The sequence below is a fragment of the Protomyctophum bolini genome (genome assembly GCF_963924005.1).
Source record: "Protomyctophum bolini genome assembly, chromosome: 6".
Taxonomy (NCBI): domain Eukaryota; kingdom Metazoa; phylum Chordata; class Actinopteri; order Myctophiformes; family Myctophidae; genus Protomyctophum; species Protomyctophum bolini.
In genome coordinates, this window is record NC_137867.1 from 17,142,414 (window position 1) to 17,165,865 (window position 23,452).

General features: G+C 41.4%; 2 protein-coding genes across 13 annotated transcripts in view; both read right to left on the bottom strand.

The window, feature by feature from the left end:
- atxn2 (ataxin 2) overlaps window positions 1-14,164 on the bottom strand; it is a 32,272-nt gene extending 18,108 nt beyond the window's left edge. For 5 of the 11 annotated variants that reach the window (XM_080766680.1, XM_080766679.1, XM_080766677.1 and 2 more), the window contains exons 1-11: window positions 13,650-14,164; window positions 12,080-12,110; window positions 10,387-10,446; window positions 9,871-9,942; window positions 6,260-6,410; window positions 5,565-5,588; window positions 4,943-5,085; window positions 2,971-3,062; window positions 1,861-2,058; window positions 617-789; window positions 44-292 (exon numbers count right to left, since the gene is read on the bottom strand). In XM_080766680.1, the coding sequence (XP_080622806.1) occupies window positions 44-292; window positions 617-789; window positions 1,861-2,058; window positions 2,971-3,062; window positions 4,943-5,085; window positions 5,565-5,588; window positions 6,260-6,410; window positions 9,871-9,942; window positions 10,387-10,446; window positions 12,080-12,110; window positions 13,650-13,765 (1,309 nt within the window). In that variant the 5' untranslated portion in view covers window positions 13,766-14,164. The remainder of the gene's footprint in view (window positions 1-43; window positions 293-616; window positions 790-1,860; window positions 2,059-2,970; window positions 3,063-4,942; window positions 5,086-5,564; window positions 5,589-6,259; window positions 6,411-9,870; window positions 9,943-10,386; window positions 10,447-12,079; window positions 12,111-13,649) is intronic. The other 6 variants (XM_080766673.1, XM_080766678.1, XM_080766676.1 and 3 more) reach the window with 3 other exon arrangements.
- Window positions 14,165-15,359: 1,195 nt separating this feature from the next.
- mapkapk5 (MAPK activated protein kinase 5) overlaps window positions 15,360-23,452 on the bottom strand; it is a 29,541-nt gene continuing 21,448 nt past the window's right edge. For both annotated transcript variants that reach the window (XM_080766527.1, XM_080766526.1), the window contains exon 14: window positions 15,360-21,030. In XM_080766527.1, the coding sequence (XP_080622653.1) occupies window positions 20,936-21,030 (95 nt within the window). In that variant the 3' untranslated portion in view covers window positions 15,360-20,935. The remainder of the gene's footprint in view (window positions 21,031-23,452) is intronic.

Consider the following 23,452-nt stretch of genomic DNA (forward strand, 5'->3'; position numbering starts at 1 on the left):
ACTAGTGCTTTCGTCCGCGTCTACTCCACACTCTCGTGGGTACCTTCCGAGGACATGCGTTTGGGCAGGGTGGAGGCTGGCGACGTGGGCCCGTGGTGGGGGGCCGCAGAAGACGAGGAGGGGTAGGAGGGGTAGGAAGGATGGGAGGGAGGTCTGGAAGGTCGAGAGGGGGGTCTGGAGGGGGGCTTGGTGGGCGTGGCCGCCCTGGGAGGCAAGGAGGAGGGGCCAGACTGGTAGCGAGAGGGGGGTCGGGAGGAGGGAGATGGACAGGGCGAGGGCCAGTGGGATGAACCTATGAGGAGGGTACAAAATGATAAAGGATAACAGACAGAAAATGAGAAAAAAACAAATCAAATCAAGGCCATAATTAAAAGGAGAAATGAGAAGGGGGCTAAACAGAAGAGAAAGACATGGCAGGTATGAAATAATGATATATGTAAGGAAACAATATAATACATAAAATGACGTGGAATCAGCAACAACAATAAATCTCCTTGAATATCCGCCAAGCTCACTTCTGTTATGACATCGTCTAACAAGGAGATGTGAGGTTGACCACACGATGACACATGAAAACATTAGAACTGTTTGGGTTGCATAATGTAAAACCCCCTACCTCCATTCACTACCCTCTGGTCGGCCCCGGAGCTGGGGCTGTAGTCATGAGGTCCTGGTCGGGGAGTCTGTGGTCCGGTGGAACTCTGAACCAGACGGGGTGAATTCTGACGTCCCGCCCCCCAGGACATAGCTTCTCTGTTCCTCTGGCTGGGGGGAATGTACTTGTTTTCTCTATATACATAAACAAAGACATGCCACAGGGAAAACTGGTTAGATAACCATGTACACGTCACCAGTCCTCTTAATAAAGGGGTTGGATTTGATTTGGTTCAAGACTGTTCAGAGACTGTTCAGAGCAATATTATATCAAAATCTGCGTCTATTGTTTTTAAATGTGAAGCACGATGAGTTGTGGAGAACGGTATTTGCTCCCCTGTATGCCCATTGCCCAGTGTGTATTGTGGAAGTGAAAATAAAACCGATTCTGAAAAGGACTAAGGAGAGATTTTATAGCAAACACATATCCCTCCTTGACAAACAAATGTAATTCCTGTGCACAGGTACAGTGTTCGAATGATATTCCATGTCGTTACTTAGGCACAACCTGGTCCCTGGCAACCACCAGCCACCACTTTCCAAACATCACGCGACATTCCTCTCTGTTCATATACAGTACAATACCATTTCAAGGCCAGCTTGAAATGGAAATCAAATAAAATGTGGAATTACAATATTTATGGCCCAAACAGCAAAATATTATGTACCCGAAGGGCATGCATTACCAATACCAACGGACATCGATAAAAGTGTCTTCTTTTTATTGGGAGACCTTGTTGTTCAACCAGTGTTTTTCCTAGCTCAAAATGGGCCTTTGGGGAGTTTGACAGAATCAGAAATACAATTTCCTGTTATTTCTGATCATATAAAGTGCCTATTAATGCTTGAGAAAATGAAACCCCAATTAACTAAATGTAAAAAAAAGCAAAAAAGAAAACGAGGCTGCCACCTGGCATGCACACTACAGCATTTATTTGTATTTTTATAGATGAACAGTAGACTGACAGGACATGGGGAGAGTAGGGGGTGATTTTACACGCAGCAAAGGTCGTCGGGACTCGGGATCAGGAGTCACGCTGTCAGGCACCTAGGATTAGCAGCCTAGGTGCCTTGACGGCTACTTTGTCGTCGAAATGTGGCCTCAGTCTTGTGTATATGTGTGTGACACCGAGTATGATCTGCTGTCAAGTGTGTGTGTGTGTGTGTGTGTGTGTGTGTGTGTGTGAGAGTGTGTGCTGGTCTCACCTGCTGAGCGTGTGCGTGTCCCTGTCCCCCCTCTCCCCCCGCACCACGGCTGTGTATTTGTCCTCCTCGGAGCGCTCGTCGTTCTCCAGGGCCACGCGGGCCTTGTAGGTGGCGCTGGCCTCAATCTCCTCGGCCAGCTGGGCAGCACGTGCCTCTCTCTTCAGGAACTCTTCGGAGTTGTCCCGCTCCAAGGGAACTCTGAGAAAAGAAGCGCAAAGTAGATTTAAAAAGAGAGGGGGGGGGGGGCATTATAAGCTTTCATTTCAAAGTGATGAATTTCACCTCCTACTGTATGCCGAGAGTCCAGACAATATTAAAACACATTTATGACACAAAAAACTGAAAACAATGGAACTAAAAACAAGAAAACTAGAATCCCTATTAATTAATTAATTAATCAATGTGGTGGTTGATCGTCTAAATACAGCAATCATGGGAAAACAAGAAAATAAATTATCTTGAGGATGGTGACCCACAGGAAGGGGGCCCCTGATTCATAGTTTAAGAAACAAAACTACTTCCTGTGCATACTAGGCATACTTCCATGAATTCTGACCCAGTAATCTTTAATACACAGACATTTAGTGCTCTGACTCATCTCTACATCACTGAGAACTAGCCCAAAAACGTTATGTGCACCCCTGGCCATAAGCTTATGTCCTCAACACAATGTAGGCATTGGTAGAATAAATGCTGAGCTTCTGTGCAAACAAAGAACAAACATCAGAGCAAACAGAAAGTGGCTGTAGAAACATTATGAGAAAAGAGGATACACGTTACCATTATATTGGCCAATGGATAGAATGTAGCTATTCACAACTCACTTCTAATGAGCGCAACAAGTTTTGTCAAATACAAAATTTTTAATAGGTGATTCTGAATATTTTAATCAGAAACTTTTAATCAATGTTCAATTGTCTCACTATTCCAGCTGTACGTCCTCCTTTGATTGTTTTGTTGTCTCTGCCTAGAGATACAAGGGCTAGGCTACACAAACACAGGTGGTCACACGTGGACTGAACAGCCCAATCTCTAAGCAATCAAATCGTCTCATCAAGTTGAAAACACAGGACTTGGTGACAAATCTATCACATGGTTACTCAGACTTACGTATATGTAGACAAGCTGCTGTCATATGTAGACAGGACTCCGTACTTCTCCTCGTTGTATTTGAACATATCATTGGGGTCCCACCCGTTAGACTAACGTGAGAGAGAGAGAGGAAGAAAGAAAGAGTCAGAGACTGTGAAATGATGCATAGGTGATACATGAGTATGAGTAGCATGCTGTGTGTGTTAACACCTTGAGGGCTTTAAATTGTTTAATCAAACGATAGACCCTGCTTATTACGCTATACCCGACATTTGTATTTTAATAATTAAAAAGAAACTCCGTCTTTGCCGCGGACCTGGCGACGAGACCTTCATGTTATGATGACGAAACCGGAAATCAACCCATGCGCTGGGCTGCTAGGGCTTCTGGGAAATTGAGGCCAATGCAGATGAGACAATCTTGGCTCTTTTTTTTATCCCACGATTTTGTAACCCATTTTCACCACTGAAAACACGGCTCACTTTGCTCTTTGTCTGTGACCCGGATCAAGGAAGTAGCTTTTTTGTCGGCTCAATAACAAAAGCTGGGAGTGTTTACTAACGGACTTTCACGGATCAAAAGCATGAATACTTCGGCGTATGCTGCAAAGGTAATAAAACAATCTCGGCAGCGTAGAATATTTGATTATATTTGATAGAAATGCGGGTAAAGCGTGATAAGCAGTAGAACCTGTTAAGGTTGGGTGGTTTTGCTAAATTTAAAACCCCGTTTTACAATGACCAAAACACTGCAGTTTCCGGTTTTACCGTCTAATTCATTTTAACGTGGCCATGTGTTGGCATTATTACATTTTGTTAATCAGAGACTGCTATTACAGTCTATCGCCACAAGATGGCCCCTTTCGCTATTGTAATGTATCGTCAGTCATGTTCGCCTGTCTCCACTCTCTGCCTACCCTACTGTATTGAGCCCCCAGGCTCAGGCAAACAGCGTTGCCTGGCTGCCTGCTCCGAGTCTGACAGTCTGACTCTGATCTATCATCCACTCCTAGATCTCAGTGATTATTTTACCCATTACATTAGTATCTTATGATGCGACAGAAACAGAAACAATAAACAACGCGCAACGACGCGCTGTAAGCTTGTAGATCGGCTATTTTCTGCACGCTTTCCGCAGTACGGCGACATATAATAATTCTAGATTGGAAGTGGAGGCGCAGCTGTACAACTCGCATCAGATTATTTCAGCACGATCCACTGAGTTTAGTAGTTCATGCCTGACAGAGAGTGGGCCAGTTGCTGATAGGAATATTTTGGCAATGCTGAGCTGCAACAAATCTGTTCTGTGACTGTCCACAGCATAGCTCTGTTTCATAGCGATTCACAGCAATGATTCCGCGGCACATGATTTTGTGACTTGACGTAAACCACACAGCATACAGCGCACACACACGGCTAGCTTATTATCTAGCGCTTGTTGTGTGCCGCTTGGCTTCAGCGTTGCCCGTCATGGTGCACGTTCATTTTCTTCTCACTCCGCTCGACCAGAGAAGGGCGAGGCGGGCGGGGGAGAAACACGTCAACTGGCACAAGAATTTTGTCAGACACGGACGGACGGATCATGGAAACTAGCGATGCTGCCATTCTCTACTGCTTCCGTAAACAATAATAACCACCCAACGCTCATGTCAGGTGAAACGATTTGGACGGTTTTGACGGACGATACCGTAATGATATAATTAAACCGTATCAAACCGTGAAACTGAAATACCGCCCAACCTTAGTGTGTGTGTTTTTTACATTTTCTGGAGCCTTTTTGTCTCTCTATGTTTTTACCTAGTTTTGAATTTGACCCTTCAGCCTAATAACATCCCATGGTCTTTGGTTACCTAACCCTATAAATCTATTATTATTATTACAGAGAAGCTTTCAACTTCAGTTTACAATGGGAAAATGAAAATACATAGGCAAGACTACATGTGTACACTTGAATTTTGCAGTGTTGGAGTGTTGGTTAGGATTTTGCATACATTGTTTGTTCCTACCACGTCTGTATCCAGTGACTCCAGACTGTCTCCAGAGGTGTGGGTCTCTCCTCCATCCCAGGGTTCCAGATCCTTCTCCTTGTGTTCGCCATTGATCCGACCAGTCACTGCCGCATCTGTAAAGTTGTCTGTGGGGACAAATACACAAGAAATGCACAGCAACGTTTGTAAGTGGTACACAAGCACTGTAAGCAGACATGGTTTGCTGTGACACACTCAAAATTGAGTATACAATCTGGTTGTTGATAGAAGCAAGTGCATCTCAGGCCTTGAGAGCTTCTCCAAACGCTCTGATCACAAGGCCTAGAAAGCATATCGGTGGCTGATTAACTGATGCCAACACAATGGTGTATCCGATGAAAACGTCAACGTGAAGAGTCAGATAATTGACTCTTAACTTGGGGTTTATGGAAGCTGTGTCACTTCTCCTGGATTAAGCCTTGATGTTAAGACATGAAGGTTATTTCATTTAAGTAACTTGTTAAAAGCTTAGGCTTAAAACAAGCCTGGAATTTGCCACATCATGCTTTCATCAAATCTAATCTGTGTGTGTGTGTGTGTGTGTGTGTGTGTGTGTGAGAGAGATTAGAAAACATTCATATATTACCTGCCACTCCTGCATCAGATGCGACTACACCATTGGAGTGCAGAGACAGACAGACAGACAGACAAAAGAGAGGGTCAGAAGACAGATGGAATTGACTGACTAAGAAACTGACTAATTGGCAGGCAGGAAATTTCCAATTTATCAAAAGAAATCTCAACTCGGTACATAATTTCATCTGAAGTGACTGGGTTACAAGGTCTGATCCTTATTCAATATTTCTGTAATAAAAACGTCAAATCAAATCTGGTAAACCTGCAATCTTAGTAGGCTGATGAACTGATCTGAAGCTCATATTTATATCTTAACACTTTCCCACACAGCCTAGAGCCTATTCTGGTTTAAAAGAACTGTGTGGAATCAAAACGAGTTAGATGAAGGAGGCTCAATCAGGCTTTTTATTGAGTGTCCTAGCTGCGCCAGGGGGACCTTCAGACCAATCAATATTTCACATTATTCTACAATGGCTGGCCTCTCAGTGCAGACGCATACATGCGACTTGATCTCTACGACATCACCACAGTAAAATAACACTGAGTATATCATCCTAAATGCAAACACAGCTATACCGTCTACAGGTTGAAAGAAACATATTTGGGTAGTATGAACAATAGTTGCGTGTGTGTTAAATTATATATATATATATATATATATATATATATATATATATACACACACATACATACAAGCTTCTGTACCTTTCCTGGCAAAATTGAGGTCCACATCTTTGAAGGTCAACACTACAACATCAGAAGCCTTGAAAATGATGCTTTCTACAATATCCTCTTTCCTGGGGCCCGCACTAGGCTCAGGGCTCTTTCTGTGAGCTGCATCCAACACCAGGTCACACTGAGGGACACAATAGTACAACATGATCAGAGAAATGTGTATTAATAATAGTTATTTCTGCCAACAGAGATGCATAATTTAACTGCTAAAATTATTCACGTTAAATGTCTGATTCTTGCCAACTAAAATTTCCCCCATGAGAGAAAGAGAGGGAAATAGGCTTCCTCTCTCATCCTAAAAGGGAAGGATAAGGACCCACTCCTCCTCTGTAAAAAGGAGAGATTAGACAGAGTGCAAACTTTGTGTAAGCCACCTTTGGGGTGAAGCAGAGTGCTGACTAGGCATCATCTTTCTGCACACTTAACCATGAGCGAGAAATTGACAGAACTGACTCCATATCAGCAACTAGGCACACAAGTTCTAGTGCTGGCAGAATACCTTATTTTTAGCTATACCAGTTTGAAATCACACAAAGTTACTGTATGATGGTTTTGCATACGGTATAATATACCGTATACCATATTATGGTATTGTATTGTTTTTCTTCCGCGTGTGATGTAGGGGCGTCCAGGTGGCAAACACACAACACTCACCCACCTCCGCAGAGACCAGGATTAATTTCCCAGCAGCGGTGCCTCTGGCATGGCCAGGCACTCAACAGAAACTCAGTGTGAATTGTCTTTTTCAAATAGTGCATGCAAAACAAGATCATAGTGTCTTATAATTGTCAACATGGCTGTCCTCAAATTATAACGGATTTGGGTAATCTTAAGCCCTCCTGTCTTGACCCCAGAGTCACCGAGCTCCACAGAAGGAGCCCCATTGGTGTGTCATCCCCTGCCCACCTCTTTTCTGTAAATATATCTAGAATTGCTTTTTGTGTTGTTGCCGATATGTAATGTAGTCTTGATGAATTGAAAGGATCACAATGAAAACAACCCCCCATGGGATTTTTGCATTATGGGCTAAGCAAAGCTTTTGCATCCTAAACTAATGATACTAAATTAGTTTCAATCAATCAGTCATAGTTGTGATACATCTATACTATAATTCACCAATGTGTGTGTGTGTGTGTGTGTCAGAGTGAGTCACACACGTGTGTGTGTGTGTGTGTGTGTGTGTGTGTGTGTGTGTGTGTGTGTGTGTGTGTGTGTGTGTGTGTGTGTGACTCACTCTGTGGCCGGCTTAACTTGAAAATGTCACCAATCTATGTCACTCGGTGGCCGGCCTTTCTCAGAAAGCTTTCAACTGAACGCTGAATCGTCTCAAACTTGGCGTGTGTTTCACCAGACAATGCCATTCGGCATTGTGGTGGATCAGTATTTATGAGTTCTCATGACTGTAATTTTTTCCTCCGAATGGAGGAAAAAGAACATGTATGAGATCTGGCATACAAGCGGAGTGAATCTTGTATTTTCGCTAACCAATAAGAGTGCAAAGGGGCGTCACTCCAAATGTGGCGACGTCAGTGTTCTCCAATGTGTGGAGTCGATAGCAGAGGGGGCAGGGGGTTGGGGAGGCGGTCACATAAGTTGGTGAACCAATAGGAATCCCCGGCTGTCTCAGCCGGGAGATGGTCCGCCCCTCTATTCCCAGAAAATCATAGGTCTCTTTCAGGCTACGCAATAAGCAGATCACAGTGAAATACAGGAAGACCTTTTAAGTCGTTTTAAATTGTATAAGCTGATTACAATTTATTATAAGTATGTTCATAATGCCTTATAGACATGGACTGTATAGGAACTGTTACGGAGAAGTTTGAGGAAAACATGATGGATTAGTATTGATGAGCCAATACGTGGCATTGGTGGAAGAATCTCTCAGCCTCCTTCTACCCAGTGAATCAATAGCACAGACAAGGTTTGGTTTCAGAAAAGAAACTCACTGAAAACTGGACCCTCTGTTTACATCAGAAATTCACTTTTTAATTAAGTCAAACAAAACATTCTATATTATGTTGAATTTCTTTGCATTTCTTCCAAATGATATTACTTTGAGTTCCAATCCAAGTACTGTTGGTAAAATAGTCCCTAGTAAAACAGTAAGGCTATCACGATTCTCGATACGCATCGAAACTAAATTGACGTTTGATACATAGTATCGAAATCACAAGCCGACTCGCGATATTTCATTGCATACGCACGTTCCGAGCCACGGACGTTCCTGTCCGAGTAAAAGTCTGACTCCAGGACGGACACTCCCTCCCTCTCTCTCTCTCACACACACACACACACACACACACGCACGCACGCACACACACACTCCGCAGAGGAGTGAAGTTAAGTCTTAACTCCACTAGTGTCGTGTTGCACGTCTCTTTGCTTTACTTTCAATTTCAGATCACTATGGCCACTGCTTAAGTCAGCGATGATGATGATAGGCTACTAGTAGTGTAAACAAACAGAAGAATCCTTCCACTTCCTTCGAGTCAAAAGTGTGGACATATTTTGGCTTCCCGCTGTCCAGTGGCAGTGAGTTATGAGGGCACACAACGCATCGTTTACAAAACGCCACCGTATGATCCGCCTCCACAAGTGCCATATCCCACAGCCTGGCAAAACGACAAATATGACATTATATGAGCCAGCTGAGCATTATTAGCAGGCATCACAAAGTCAAAGAGATCTGTCCAAACTCCAAAGATGACACAGCCAACAATTCCAGGCTCTTTTAGAGCAAACTCCCACATAATTCGACCCATGCTAAAGAAGTTTCCACAGTGATGTTGTTGAACAAAGCTTGTCATGCCTCTTGGGAATTGTTGATGTTTAAATTGTGCCTTTACACATTCTATATTAGCAAGAGACATGCGACCCGTTTCAGTGGTGGAAAACGCTGGACTTAAACAGTGTTACTTATTTAGCATTACTATTTTATTTAGTTACTTTAGAGTAGAGCTTAACAATAATGTTGTCATCATCATCTTAAAGAAGCATCTGAAAATGATGTTAGGGCATAAAACCCAAAGGACTGTATTTTGTGTGTCTTAAGTACCAGGTCTTATTACTTAACTTAAGACCTGGAGGCGTGATCAATGCCATTTGGCTATTCTGAGTGGCCAAAGAGCATTGACCACGCCTCCAGGTCTTAAGTTAAGTAATAAGACCTGGTACTTAAGACACGCAAAATACAGCCCATAGTTTATGTTGATGTCATTCTCATTTGTTATTAAATGTATTAGTCAAACAAAAGTGACTTAATATTGCAGAGAACCAAGTGTTTTTCTTTACAAATCAAAACATTAGCCTAAATTAATAATCATATAACGCCCGAGGCTGAAAATAGGTTTTACAAAATTTTGATTGAATCATATCGTATCGAATATCGTATTGAATCGTGACCTTAAAATTTAAAGTTGAATCGAATCGTGGATTAGGCGAATCGTGCCAGTCCTATAAAACAGTATTTCTGTGACTCAAGGGAGAGGGCATCCGTTTAAAGTATGCATGCATAGGGAAAACCCACATTTTGTCAATATTTTTCTGACCATCTCTCCTTGACCTGACCTGGTGATCCTTACCTCTGGGCTGTATGTCTTAAACACTCCTTCATAGACTGTGCCATTCTTCACTTTCAGCTCACACTTGCTCCCCTGTAAACAAATAAAGGAAAACCAATCACTTTTATTGTGTGCAATATTCAGTCATACATTGTAGTATCAATTTACACCCCCCCTCCACCTGAGAATCTGCTGCAAAACTGAAATGATTGATCAATCTCTGCTTTGTTACTGCAACCAGCTGTCTCTTATAATTACACAGGCTTGGTTTATTGCAGCGTGGACATTTTGGAGACAACAGCATGTGGTGAATGACAGCCTGCAAGGCATGCTGTTGTAACCAATTCGTTTACAGTAGGCAGGACTTGCATGGCTGATTCACACAAGGTTTTCTTTGACAGTTTATATTCTGCTTTACTTGCCTCCTTCTCAGCATCACACATACAGTAGGGCCAATTCCAAAAGCATACGCTGCACATGAGTCATGACATTCTGTGAACGGAGCCAAATCTCCCAGACAGCACAGAGCAAACATACCACCACTGATGTCAAGACGTGGACCATCCTCATATTTGCATATACACCATTGAAAGCAACCTGAGGAAAACAAAATAAAAAAACAATTCACTTACAACGTTGAGCAGTCACTGAGCCCATTTGTTTATTGCGAACGCAATGAGCACTTACTATGAGACCTAGCATATCATGTCTGTCTGTCTGTCTGTCTGTCCCGCTGTTACGTCACCATGACTCAGCCATAACCATATAAGGAGTCCCCAAAGCAGCTATACGTCCAAAACCCAAATATGTACGAGCTGCGTTCGCTTCCTGCGTTTGCGCGTCTTACTTGTATTGTAAAGTACTGGTCGGTAAAATGAAGGCCTTTTAGGACTTCTAGACCTTCTAGAAAACATCTAGAAGAAAACATATCTGTGCAGGAGTTAAGATTAATTTCCTTTTCCATGTCATTGAGTGTGAAACTAGTTGGTAGGTAATCTACATTATATTAAAAAAATATAAATATATATTTTTCAAGCTAAACTTTAGTTTAAAAATATCATTGAGCAGTTTTTATTTGTATGTGTATGATAAACCTACATACATATGTATAGAGGGTATGCACATGCATAAAGTGAGTGGTAAATCGGCAAAGTGAGTTTAACCCATTTAGGACAGGAACCACTTTTTGTGTTTTTTACCCTTCAAGGCAAACCCCTTTTGGGGTTCGTGTTGCTATGTACAGTATACTAAATAGCAACATACTTTTAGTAATTTGTGACTACATATTTGAAGATTTTCAGAAAACAGGTGAGTTTTTAGAATCGGCCTCAGTCCTAAATGAGTTAATGTCAGTTAACATCATTAGTGCAAAAATTCAGTTTGGATGTATGGGCTGTCAAGGCCAGAAAGTAGTTTTTTGCTACTCAGTCAGTAGTAGTAACTTCCGGGTATGATGATGTCACCTGCATTCACTCTATAAAACAACATTATTTCAATTCCATTTGACCAAGGAGACAAGCCTGCAAACCATGGAGACTGGCCTACTCAAGAATGTATCTCATCTTTTGAAACCAAAATACCAAACTGTCTAAAAATAAATGTTAGTAAGTAAGTGACTTAAGTACTACATTTTAAAGACTGTTGATTGCAACAGTGTTTATGAATGCTAGCTGCAGATAGAAAGAATGATACATTAATTTATACAAGGCTATGGATGGATATAACTCTACTCCAAAGACGATGATTATACAGACTGCCTATTTCTCTTTAAAGAAGCTCCAATGTGCAAATTATTGAAGACAATTGAGACTACAAAACAGGAATTGCACTGCGACAACTATTAACCCTGTTTAAATATACAATATTGTGTGTGTGTTGCACATATTCAACACTGAATGGACTAGATTGTATGTCTTTATGAAGATGCTGTACCTATTGTAGTTTACACTGTGCAACTCATTGGACCATTTGTGACAGACATAAAAATTGTATTTTAGGTGAATGAATGTTTAGTAATTGATTAATTACAGTATACAACTTCTTTGTCATCACAATATACAGGATTGTGATTATTATTTATTTATCCTTTATTTAGCCAAGACGGTCCGAGATAGCATAGTTCTTATTCCAGCAAATGTACATTTAAAAAGAGAATTGTAAGTGCAGCAGCCTTTAGGTTATAAAGCTTTATGAAAAAGTAATTAAACGACTGAAATAGACTACTACTTACTGATGCAGGACCTTTGCCACTGTGTCGTCCTCTGAAAGAAATAAGGACATCATTGTCAAATATTACATTGTCATTCGGGGTTTTTCTACCGGGATTGTGTAACACGGTACTGCTCTGGAGCCCTAAACAACAACATGAAATGATATGCTGTTATGGAGGATGTAGGACTGACCTGTAAAAAAAATCAGTGGGGTTAAATGGGGAGAACCTGGGTTATCATAACCACCAAGGACTGATCTACAACTGCATGGGCTGATGATCCTTGTATACTCATGTTCAAGTGGCTGTCAGCCAAACACTGTGGGCTTTCTCTAGCGTGTCCTAAAATGCACCTTGTATGGCAGCTGGCACAGTGCCCTAAACACACAATTCTCCTCTTCTTCCTCCGAGTTGAGTGAAAGTAGGAAATTCCACCTTTCATAATTAACTGAACAGCAAGTTTCATTCATTTCCAACAATATTAGCCTCCAAGCTACTACTGAACATGAGCAGCAGCACAATAAAAGCTCATATTCTCATTTCTTTGATGACAACTAAATAAAAATACCAACACTGTTATTAAGATAGGCTAGTGCACGCCACAGTTACAAGGGGTGTCTTAACTATAGTCCAACCTAATTTTACAACATCTTAGGCTTGACCCCATTGGATAAAGCCTATGCATTGAAAGGGACAAGCTGTCCTAGTGGCTCTCCAAATAATCAAGTAAAACGCACAGATATGCAAACACCTATCTACTGCATTGGTGATCTAGAGTATTTCGTAAATGTCATGTTTCAAGGACACTATTTCACACAAGCAGCAACGTCAAGGTTGAAAGCCTGTAATTCCTATCTCCTCTCCTCCTCACCCCTTCACCACCCCGCCCCTTTCTCTCATGCATGCGCCCACACATTTTGTATCAATTTCTTGGCAAACCCATTGCAGCATTGTTGCGGAAACATGCCAGACCCGTGTCAATCATGTCAAAACAAAACCTGTATCTTCTTACAGTAGATTGCAGATCAAAGTTGCCATGGTGCATTCCACTAAACAGACATTAACACTGAATGAGGCTCAGGCAAGCGCACTTGATTAAAAGCACGGGCTGTCAAACGGCTAATCAGCTAACTGTTAGCGGCTACGTACCCAGCTATGAACTTCAGACAGGGCTGGATTATGTCTAGTGGACGTTAACATGAGCAAACAAGGATCAGACAATACAACCACGAGCTCTGGTGAAAATACGGTGCTCATTCTAAATACGCCCAAATATACGGGCAGATGCCGTGTGCTGTGCATGATTGTCTCTCATGGATGATGAAGGGGTAACGTTAGGTCGAAGTTCCAACGCCGGAGCAGACAGGCCTCACGTTAAGCTAGGGGGACCAGCACGTCACAAGGCCCAAATACGTTCACAGAACACACACACACACACACAAAAGACACGTTTTTCCACAGCTTAACAAAAATGTCACTCCCTACAATTAACACCGTGAGGACTCACTGGCATTGTGACACGGAGAACAGTCAACATCATCATCAGATACTGTGTAATAATTTAGCCACGGGGTGTTTTCTTTTCACCGACCTGCCTACATTCTGCCGTCCCCCGCCGCCGCCGCTTCCCCCAGCACCAGAGGCAGCGGCACCGCCGGCGCTGCTGCCACCGCCGGGCTTGCGATTTCCACCGGCCTTCATTGACATGGTGATCCCATAAACGACAACGTTTGCAAGTGTTTTCTAATGTTTTAAAACGACCAGCTGCACGCTGACGACGGAGACACCTTTCAGCTGCGTGACAGCCAGCTAGCAGTCACTCTGATGATACAAGCTAGCTAGCAGAGCAGACTGGCTGGGCTAGTCTGGCTGGCTGTAAAGGAAGATGCTATGCTAATCAGCTAGCTAAATTAGCAATATGTACAATATCTATTAAAACAGGGAAAAAAGCTATCTTAAAAAAAGACAATATTTGCCAATTGCTTTTAGGCAATAAACGTATCTAGTACACCTCTTGTCAATTGATTATTCAATTCTAAATGTTATTTTCGATTATGTCAAACGGGGTTTCCAGCTCTCTTGGATTCTGTCCGTTGCTAACAGCGAAAAGACCAAAACAGTCTGAAAGGGGACAAAAAACAGCGGAGGGATATTATGACAGCCGCGGCACGGCACGTTCACGACCAACCGAAAATATGTCTGCTCTGTTTTGACAGCAATAAAGCTGAGTTGTGTTTTATTATTAGAACAATATTATGTGCATTAGACCACGAGAAATGGAAGGACGTTTCTCATCTTTGGAGATATCATACGTTACTACATGGCACTATTTACAGGAAGTCCATGAGACCTGAGTGTGGCACGAATCGGAGGATCCACGTGAGCCCGGTGAACGTGCGCGCGTGCCAACACACTCACACACATGTCAGTACTCACAGTCAGTCAGTCAGTCAGTCAGCACGGTGTGCACCATTTACATGTCAACTCAGTTAGAACGGAGGACTTCAAACTCCTTTCCATAATTAAACTTTACTTGACCAGTTCAAAGTTCACGATCGATTGCTGATCGTAGTGTTTTGAAATAATTCAATAATTTAATTTCGGGATGTTGCAAGAGTATGCACCCGCCCCTACCCTAGATCGGGTGGCGTGAAGGACGGGAGGAAATTCTTTCATTTGTATATCCACATAACAATGACACACAGACACAAACTTACTGCCTAAGGTCGTGCAATTCTGATATTTCCCGAGTAGTTCACTTGAAATTAATACAGGAAAGCTGGGCACTGGCCACTAGGAAAATCTGGGCACCATATTTTTGGGAAGATTGGGCACTATAGCTAGGGAAGAGTGCTCAGTCGGCCCAAGGTTACGGTAAAGTGGGCACTTTGGATTGGAGAAGCAGTGATGGAAGTAGTCAAATTCTTCAAAAAAGTATCAATAGGACTACGAGATTGTAGAAAATTAAATACTCTGTTAAGTAAAAGTCTGGTATACATTTACTTGAGTAAAAGTACAAATTTATTAAAACACCTTCCAAAAGTAAGTAAATAGTGGTAGACAGCTATGTAAGGCTAATGTATGTTTTGTAATAATCATCAACATCTGCAAAGTAACTAGTATAAAGTTTTCAAATAGGCCTAATTGTAGTGGCATGGGATGTAGATTAAAAGTATTGAATATTGGAAATACTCCAGTAAAGTAAAAACAAACTAAAAAAAGGTCAGAAATAAGGCAATGCATACACACCTGAACCTAACTAAAATGATGAGCAGTTATCTGTAATAATTCATCTCAAACATTTAATGTTGAAAATTCAAAGAATTCCTTTATTACAAAGTCAGCATATTGATGACATTCCAAAGAAGGCAAAGGGCTAAAACAATGATACATTGACGGAAGTTAAGCAGGTCTCCGTGATGGCGTTCAGGTACATGCTACATTACTACCAAACCAGAGAAAAACATCTGAATGGTGGAGAAAAGTTTTCTTACTAAGACTTGTATCCTTGACGGTTCTACATAGCCAGGGGAGGTAAATCAGTTTAAACTTTCAAGTCAAATATTTACTTCACATTTCACACACTCATCCGATACTGTGTCTCAAAAGGCTAGCAATGCATCAAACCCCAGGCAAATCCATCTCTCCCCCCTACTGTCTAGTAAGTAATTAGTGCCGATAGTAGGGAGATAAGGAGACACACTTCTGGCGATGCACCATGGTCTGGTTCTGCCCTAGGACCATCTCAAATAAGAGGATGGTGTTAAAAGGGGTACAGACATTGTTCCAAGATCAGCATTGTTTACATGGATGGGAGTTTTGGGACCCTGAATAAATACAGCATATCGGCTCTTTCTACTCTGTGCACATAGGGGTAAGGAGAGGAGGAACTTAATTAAAATGAGTTAGTCTAGGGTTGAACAGTCTTACCAAGCCTAAATGTCAGTCCAACGACATCCTGGAGTAGCATCTACTTACCAACTATACTGAGGATGTGGGGAGGGGAGGTAGCATTTTCAGATCGGTTTACCATTCTGTGAGTTTAATAACACTGAGCTGAACTGTGCAGAAAGCAGCCGCGTGGTATCCAGCAAGAGCATGCAATTCTCATGGCATATTCAAAAGTAGATGTTTTAATATCAAGTTTGATATAAAGTATGCCTTGCATCTACACAACATAAATAAATACACCACCCTTCAGTGATATTCCAAAGTACTTCTTTGTGGTGGCTATGACTTAAATGTGTTGGTGGGAGAACAGGAAGCAGCTTTGATTCATTGATATTTGATAGGCCTCCAGAAATACATAATCAAGTATATTCTCAGCATGAGCATGAGCATAACCCCCCCCCCCCCCAGTCCACACACACACACACACACACAGGGTATGGTCAAAATACAAGAAAACACCAATATCAAGTTCCACTAGAGTGCACAGGTCTGCTGAATCAGTAGCAGAATGCATTTCTTGGCATTAGAATCGAATGATTAGGTAAAGCCAATTATCCCCAACAGATTAATTAAATACTAACCATTGCCGTGCCAACATGATTCTGATTGATCCCCTTCATCCCATCATTAATTTGTATGGATGGGGTAGTACTAACCTTTAAGGATGGCAGTGCCCCTAATCAACAAGGCACAATGGCTGGGTGAGCATAACAAGGCTGTCCCCACAAATACTTCTAATCTTTTCTGAGCACAGGCCTTGAACTCGAGGAACAATTAGTGGAAATCACCAACACTGCATTGTGTCATAATTATAGTGCTAGTGTTTTGTTAAATGTCTTAACCATATCCTGTAAACACAAACATACAAACGAAGGCTTACACTTTGTTCCTGATGTAAATTGCCTTAAATGTTTTAGTACATTGCACAAACTTTTGTGATTTTCAATCTAAAAAAGGATATACGTATTTGAAGGCCAAAAATAATGAGTCAAAACATTAATCTACACGTCAATCAAAAGAAGTATAGAGGGATCCCACTTTTTGTCGTTTCTGCTTCTTTCGTATAAAGGCTAAGACTTCAGCAATAGGGGGAATCTCCAAACAAACACATTTGAAAGGAATCTTTTAAAAAGAAAATACATAACATAAATAATGATTACAATAAAAAATAAAAGTACTGAACAAGAGACCATGCACCCTCTTGGGTGTTTGTGTTCTAACTTCACTGAACTGTGGACTCAACATGGTCCCAATCAAATACCTGGACAATCCCTTCTGAGAACCACTCTGACGAAATAACTCATTTTGTATGACTGAACCGGGACAAAACAGTGCAGTGGTAAGTGTGCTTTGGCAGATCAATCACATATTCATCATTACCTGTACATCATGTGTAAGCAAAGAGGATGGAGAAATTAACCACTTTTGTCTATTTTGGGCTTATAGGGAACAAAGTATAAAATAGAGCTTTAGTGGTTAATTGTATTCAATGGGACCATTCTTTGATTGTATCCATTGAAGAGAGGCGAGTGTGGAAGATCTGTTAGCCAATAATACTGACAACACAGATACATAACATAAAACATGTACCATACATGCATACACTGTTAACAATGTGACATTTGAATAAAATTAACAAATAAACAAAATGAATGTCTTAAGTCACTATTGCACAATCTGTAACACAGCAAGTTATGTTTTTTTTGCAATTCCAGCTGATCTGATGTCAAATTATTACTTCTGGGTTCGACTGATCCTGTCTGGTACAAGAGCCAACTGAACTGCCGAAAAGGGGTTAACACTTCTAAAAGGTGGCTGAAATGCAGGACTTGGTTACACTCCTGTATTGTACATTACCCATCAAAAGAATCACGGTAAGGCATGTATTCATCATTGGTACACTGTGGAACCGGTTCCCTGGTAGTAGACTGATGTACTGTATATGAAGCCTGCTAATGCCTGCTGCTTAATGTCTGCACACATTCAAATCAGTCCGAGCTGTGCCCGGCAGTAGAGCTCACAGTCAGAGAGAAGAGATGTGTGCTCTACAGAGCTCACCCTTCTAGTTTCTTAGGGATGAAGTTGTTCACCAAGACAAACCAGGGCTCTGTAGCCACCTGCCGGCCATGACACGTCTGATAGCCTCTCAGTCTGCAGCTGCTCATCCCCATAGGACCACAGGTATGATGCCACTGGACTATTCTGCCTGTGTGTGAGCCAGCTGCTGACATTGCAAAAGACCAGCTTTACCACGGTTTGGCTGATGTCTCTCCAAGACAAAACTCTGACAAAATATGGGGCATACTATTATCTCTATCAGAACGTTGCCATTGAATTCGTTGCCAAGTAAAAGTTAGGCATTTGTGGGAACGTCGGTAACCTAATAAAAAGTATCTTTTGCATTGTGACCACGAGCTGTGTAACCTCTCCTTTCTATTTTTAATTGTGGGAACCAGCAAATGTCAAATTCTACCAGTCTTACAGGGCCACCGACACCAGGGAAATACTTACAATATATGAACTTTGCATTATCAGTCATTGGTAGATTAAATGTGGCAGGAACTATTCTCAGTCCCACCTCTGATACAAAAAATGTGTGCCTAAGTCAGGAGCCGTCTCTGAGCCAGTAACAGGATGTCAAAGAGATGGTGATACAGAATCAGTGTTCTCCGATCTGCCAGGCGGTGGTGATGGTGGTAGACCATGAGAGCCCGGCCATGAGATGTGTTAGCAGCCGTACCGGATGCTAAAGCTTGCTGCTGTGATACCATACAGAACGAGAACAGAATAGCAGCATTTCATATTATAATAATTATAGCATAGCAACAGCAAAATCTCCCTCTTTATCAATCTGATTATTTCAGGAACAGACCGATTGCAAAAGACAGCTTTCTCAAACCGATATTTTATCAGGTTTAACCTTAAATGCTGACCGGGGATCAGAATGGATGGGTGTACACCATCAGGAGGTGAATGTAAACTCAGAAATGAACAAGATAGAAAGGATCGCTACTTGGCCAAAGCCCCATATAAAGACGTAGGTTAAACCCTATCTGGGGTGTAATCAACAGCAAGCACGCTTGCTGGGTAATAGCAACTCATCCGTTTCACATCATTTAGTAACCCTGTATTTACCTCCCTATCAAAATCTGACACTCTTCCAAGTGTCGCCATGGCGAAAACGGTGACAGGCGGCTAACCAGTGGGGATACTTTGACCTCCTCCGGTGCCCCAAGTACCCACCCTTAATATGTTAATTTTGGAATGGTGAATTGTTTGTGAATTCAAGATTACCGTAGTCAACCACAGCCTGTAAACAACAATTTTGCATATTTGTTTGCCTGTCAGAATGTTACAACTGTTACTGATATACGATACTCATTGGAATGTGATCAATCATATTCTATCGATATGTATATTGAGCTTGTCAGCCAGGCATGATTATGTTAACATTTCTAAAACAGATAGGCCACCCACAAAAACACAGCATTATAGATTAACATTCTAACAACAAGGTGTTTGGGTGGATGTCTGAATGGAATGCAAGAGTGTAACCAACTTGATATTTTCCCAGGATGAACCTCCTTTCTCCGTTCAACCTGCATGTCGAGCAAAGCAGTAAAAAAAAAGCAACTGAAAACATTGCGTTGAATCATTGGCCCAGATGTGAATTCCAGTACATTCGACAACATTTAAGAAAAACAGTAAACCCAGCTGACTGCATCATCTCACACAACATCAATGCCATACATGAAGACTAATGTCTGATTTATACTTTGTTGCGTGTCCCATACTGAAAAACGTTTCAGTTTGTGGATCGTATATTTTTGGTTAACACCAGCACGCAACTAAGTATAAATCATCCTTAACTCAAGACCTTCCAGCATCACATCTACATGGGGCAAAATACACTGGAAAACAAATACAGCTATTGAACTACAACACTGCACTTCATTTAATTTGCCAGAGCAAACTCTTGAATACCCTCAAAAGGGAACATAGTTTGTCAGATAAGCAAAATGAAGAAAGCCGTACTTATTTTTTGTTTTGACTAATAAAATATTCAATTAGTTAATTTAGCCTCATCCATTCCTCCATTAAACGCCTGGCAAAGAATGTATTAATCGATGCACTTTCAATCGTTCATTAGGCACTGGTGTGTTTGTGGAAAATCTGTTAGAAATCTAGCTTTCTAACAAGCCAGTCCCTCTAGTGTTTTAGAGCAATCTAAGGGCCTTTTGTTACCACGGTGCTGGGCAGAAGGATGAAATGCAGGGCTACAAATGGCAGCACCCGTTTAGATTCCCTTGCAAAACATTTCCCCCCATCAGACTTCTGCTAGAAAGGTCAATGGGAAGTTACATAGAAGGAAAAAAACAAACATCAACACATTTAGACAATTCAAATGTAGCCTGTGTATGGAAGAACAGTCACAATCTATTGACTCTACTTTAGAGCCTATTGCCAGGCTAAAGGATCAGTATAAAATAATGGAATTCTTTGTTAAATAAATATAATTCTTAGGATGGTTAAAAGAGCAAAAATAAAATAGAATAAAATGAAATAAAATTAGTGGGATAACACATAGCATCTTGGACAAGTGGCTAGTAAAAATTCCCTCCCAGAAAATAATTTCTTTCTTTCGATGAGTTTTTCTGCTCTTTTTTTTGTCTTTTCTTTTGTTGAAAAAAGTGAAAATATATCTTCTTTTTCATGTTCTTTGCAGTTGTTCATTTAAAAAAATTATGGTACTAATGCCTCCTCTTTGAAATATATCTACAGCTGTACAATAGATCTTGCAAGTGAAATAAATGGGAGAAAAAGTCAATCTTAGCGGATTAATTTACATAAAAAAGCCTCTTTACAGTTATGAGCTTAAAAGGGATATATAATAAACAATAGAAAAGGAGATAGAAAGACTGTTTGCTACTGAGACTCTTGGAGATTGGTCTTCTCTTCAATGGCCAGTTTCACTATCTCAGCCAGCTTCAAGCGGTCCACTTTGTCAGAAAAACCTCGCCCTGAAAACACAGAGAAAAGTGAACGCATTATCTATCTATATCGATAATAACTTCATCATTAATAAGACATAGAAACATGGACAATCACTTAAATTTACCATAATTGAGAATCAGACCTGATGAAAAGGTAATCAATACATTAGCAATACAGCTAAAAAATTACATTTTCTCATCTAGCTTGACCCTGGGGTCATATTCTCTTATAGGGGATTCACACTGAGAGGGACAGAGTTCGTTTCATTCGAACCGTTTCCAAATACGGTTGCCTGGTCCCCGCTGGCCATTCACATTGGCCGAGATTCAACAGCGCACTGGACTATGGGGCTTTGAGAGCATGTCATGTCACAGAAGAAGAGTCACTTTCAGAGTTTAGAGCAAATAATAAAGTTTGACTGTGTTCCTGACGTTGTCTTGAGTTATAATAATAACATAACAATACACAACTAAAGCAGTGTGCGCTGATGGTCTTGGAAACGGCACAATGTAACGTTGTCTCTCGTCTTCATGACGGTGACGTCACGTACGCATCCTTGGTATGTTAACAGTGACGTCACTGACTAATGCATGGTATGTTTGTCCTAGCTCCCACAGCTCGTGCTACTCAAACACTAGCGGCTTATCAATCATTCTTTGTCAACATTCAAGTAGAACTACCAGAAGTACAACCCATGATTATACAACCCATATGATTATAGTCCACTTCCTCCTTTTAGTACGGATGGCTTTCACATTGCAGCAATCCGTATCCAAGACTTGATTGATTGTGATCCTGGGTACGGTTGGGCGATGCGCTCCCGGGAACGGTACACATCGTTCACACAGTCACTACCACAACATCTGCCAAGTCCTGAGTGCGCACCCGGGACCATAGTGTGAAATTCTGTGAATCGCCCCTTAGAGAATATGACCCCATGGTATAGACTGATTCAGAAACGGGTCTCATGGTCACAGGCAACGTATTTCCTGTAGGCGGAGACGACATATCTGAGGTGTAAACAGTCGGCTCTTCTACTACATTGAATGGGAAAGTGACTGATGTTAGTCTGCTCAAACGTTACTCTTTTACCTGCTTTTTACTAACACTAACTTTACAAAGATGCCCAGAACATCGGGATGAACCTGTGTAGTTTATGGCTGCTCCAACAGTAGTGGCAACATTCAACTTTGAAGAGAAACGGAATGTCAAAAAATACCCCATGGTGGTTGAGACCAGAGACATAAAGTAAGACAGAGTTAGGCAAACTCCATTTCATGGGGCCAGTCCAATGTCCTCTTCTACATAGACTTATTTTGGTTTGTCCCCATTTGAAGGCTTCAAATAGGGGTATTTGAAGGCTTCAAATAGGGACAACTGGAAGTTTACGGAATGCATTGGAGTCTATGGGCTCGCACGAGTACATGAACCACGAACCGGGCTGTTTTCTGCCTCCTCAATATCGCAACTCTTCTATTAGATGGCTCTGGCTGAGACCAGAGCCATATAGTAATGGTTGAGACGAAGCAATGAAAGGTCCTGAAAGATACATAACGTCAGTCTTAACCAATACCCAATCTTTCTGTTGTATGAAAAGATTGGGTATTGGTTAAGATTGGCGTTATGTATCTTTCAGGACCTTTCACTGCTTCATCTCAACCATTACTCTATGGCTCTGGTCTCAGCCACTGCAGTGTATTTTTTGACATTCCATTTCTCTCCTAAGTTGAATGTTGTTGCCACTACTGTTGGAGCAGCCATAAACTACACAGGTTCATCCCGATGTTCTGGGCATCTTTGTAAAGCATTTTAGTGTTAGTAAAAAGCAGGTAAAAGAGTAACGTTTGAGCAGACTAACATCAGTCACTTTCCCATTCAATGTAGTAGAAGAGCCGACTGTTTACACCTCAGATATGTCGTCTCCGCCTACAGGAAATACGTTGCCTGTGACCATGAGACCCGTTTCTGAATCGTTCTTTAGAGTCTACACTATTCTCTTATTTCTCCACACACACACACACACACACACACACACACACACACCAACAAGTATAGTTTAACTGTTTAAGGAAGTGTTACTCTCCAATTTAACAATCAGCACATTCTCGTACCTCAAGGACTGCTGTATGCACTCCAATGAAACAATGTTACTCTATTTGCACCATCAAGCACCTCAAAGAGTACTGTATATGGGTATGCAACATGTATGTATGTACATACTCTGACCAATAGTGGCAGAATTTGAGCACATTATTATTATAAGAAACATATAGATGCTTTGACGTTTTTATTAACTCTCTCGAACTGGATGTTTCAGGATGTTTCCTATTAAAAAAAGCGATACTACACGTATTAAAACATAAAAAAAATGTTTTTGCTAGTGGGTTTTGTTGCTCTACCTTTCCTTTCTACTAAGAATAAGCCTGTTTGTAGTCTCTTTGGCACTTC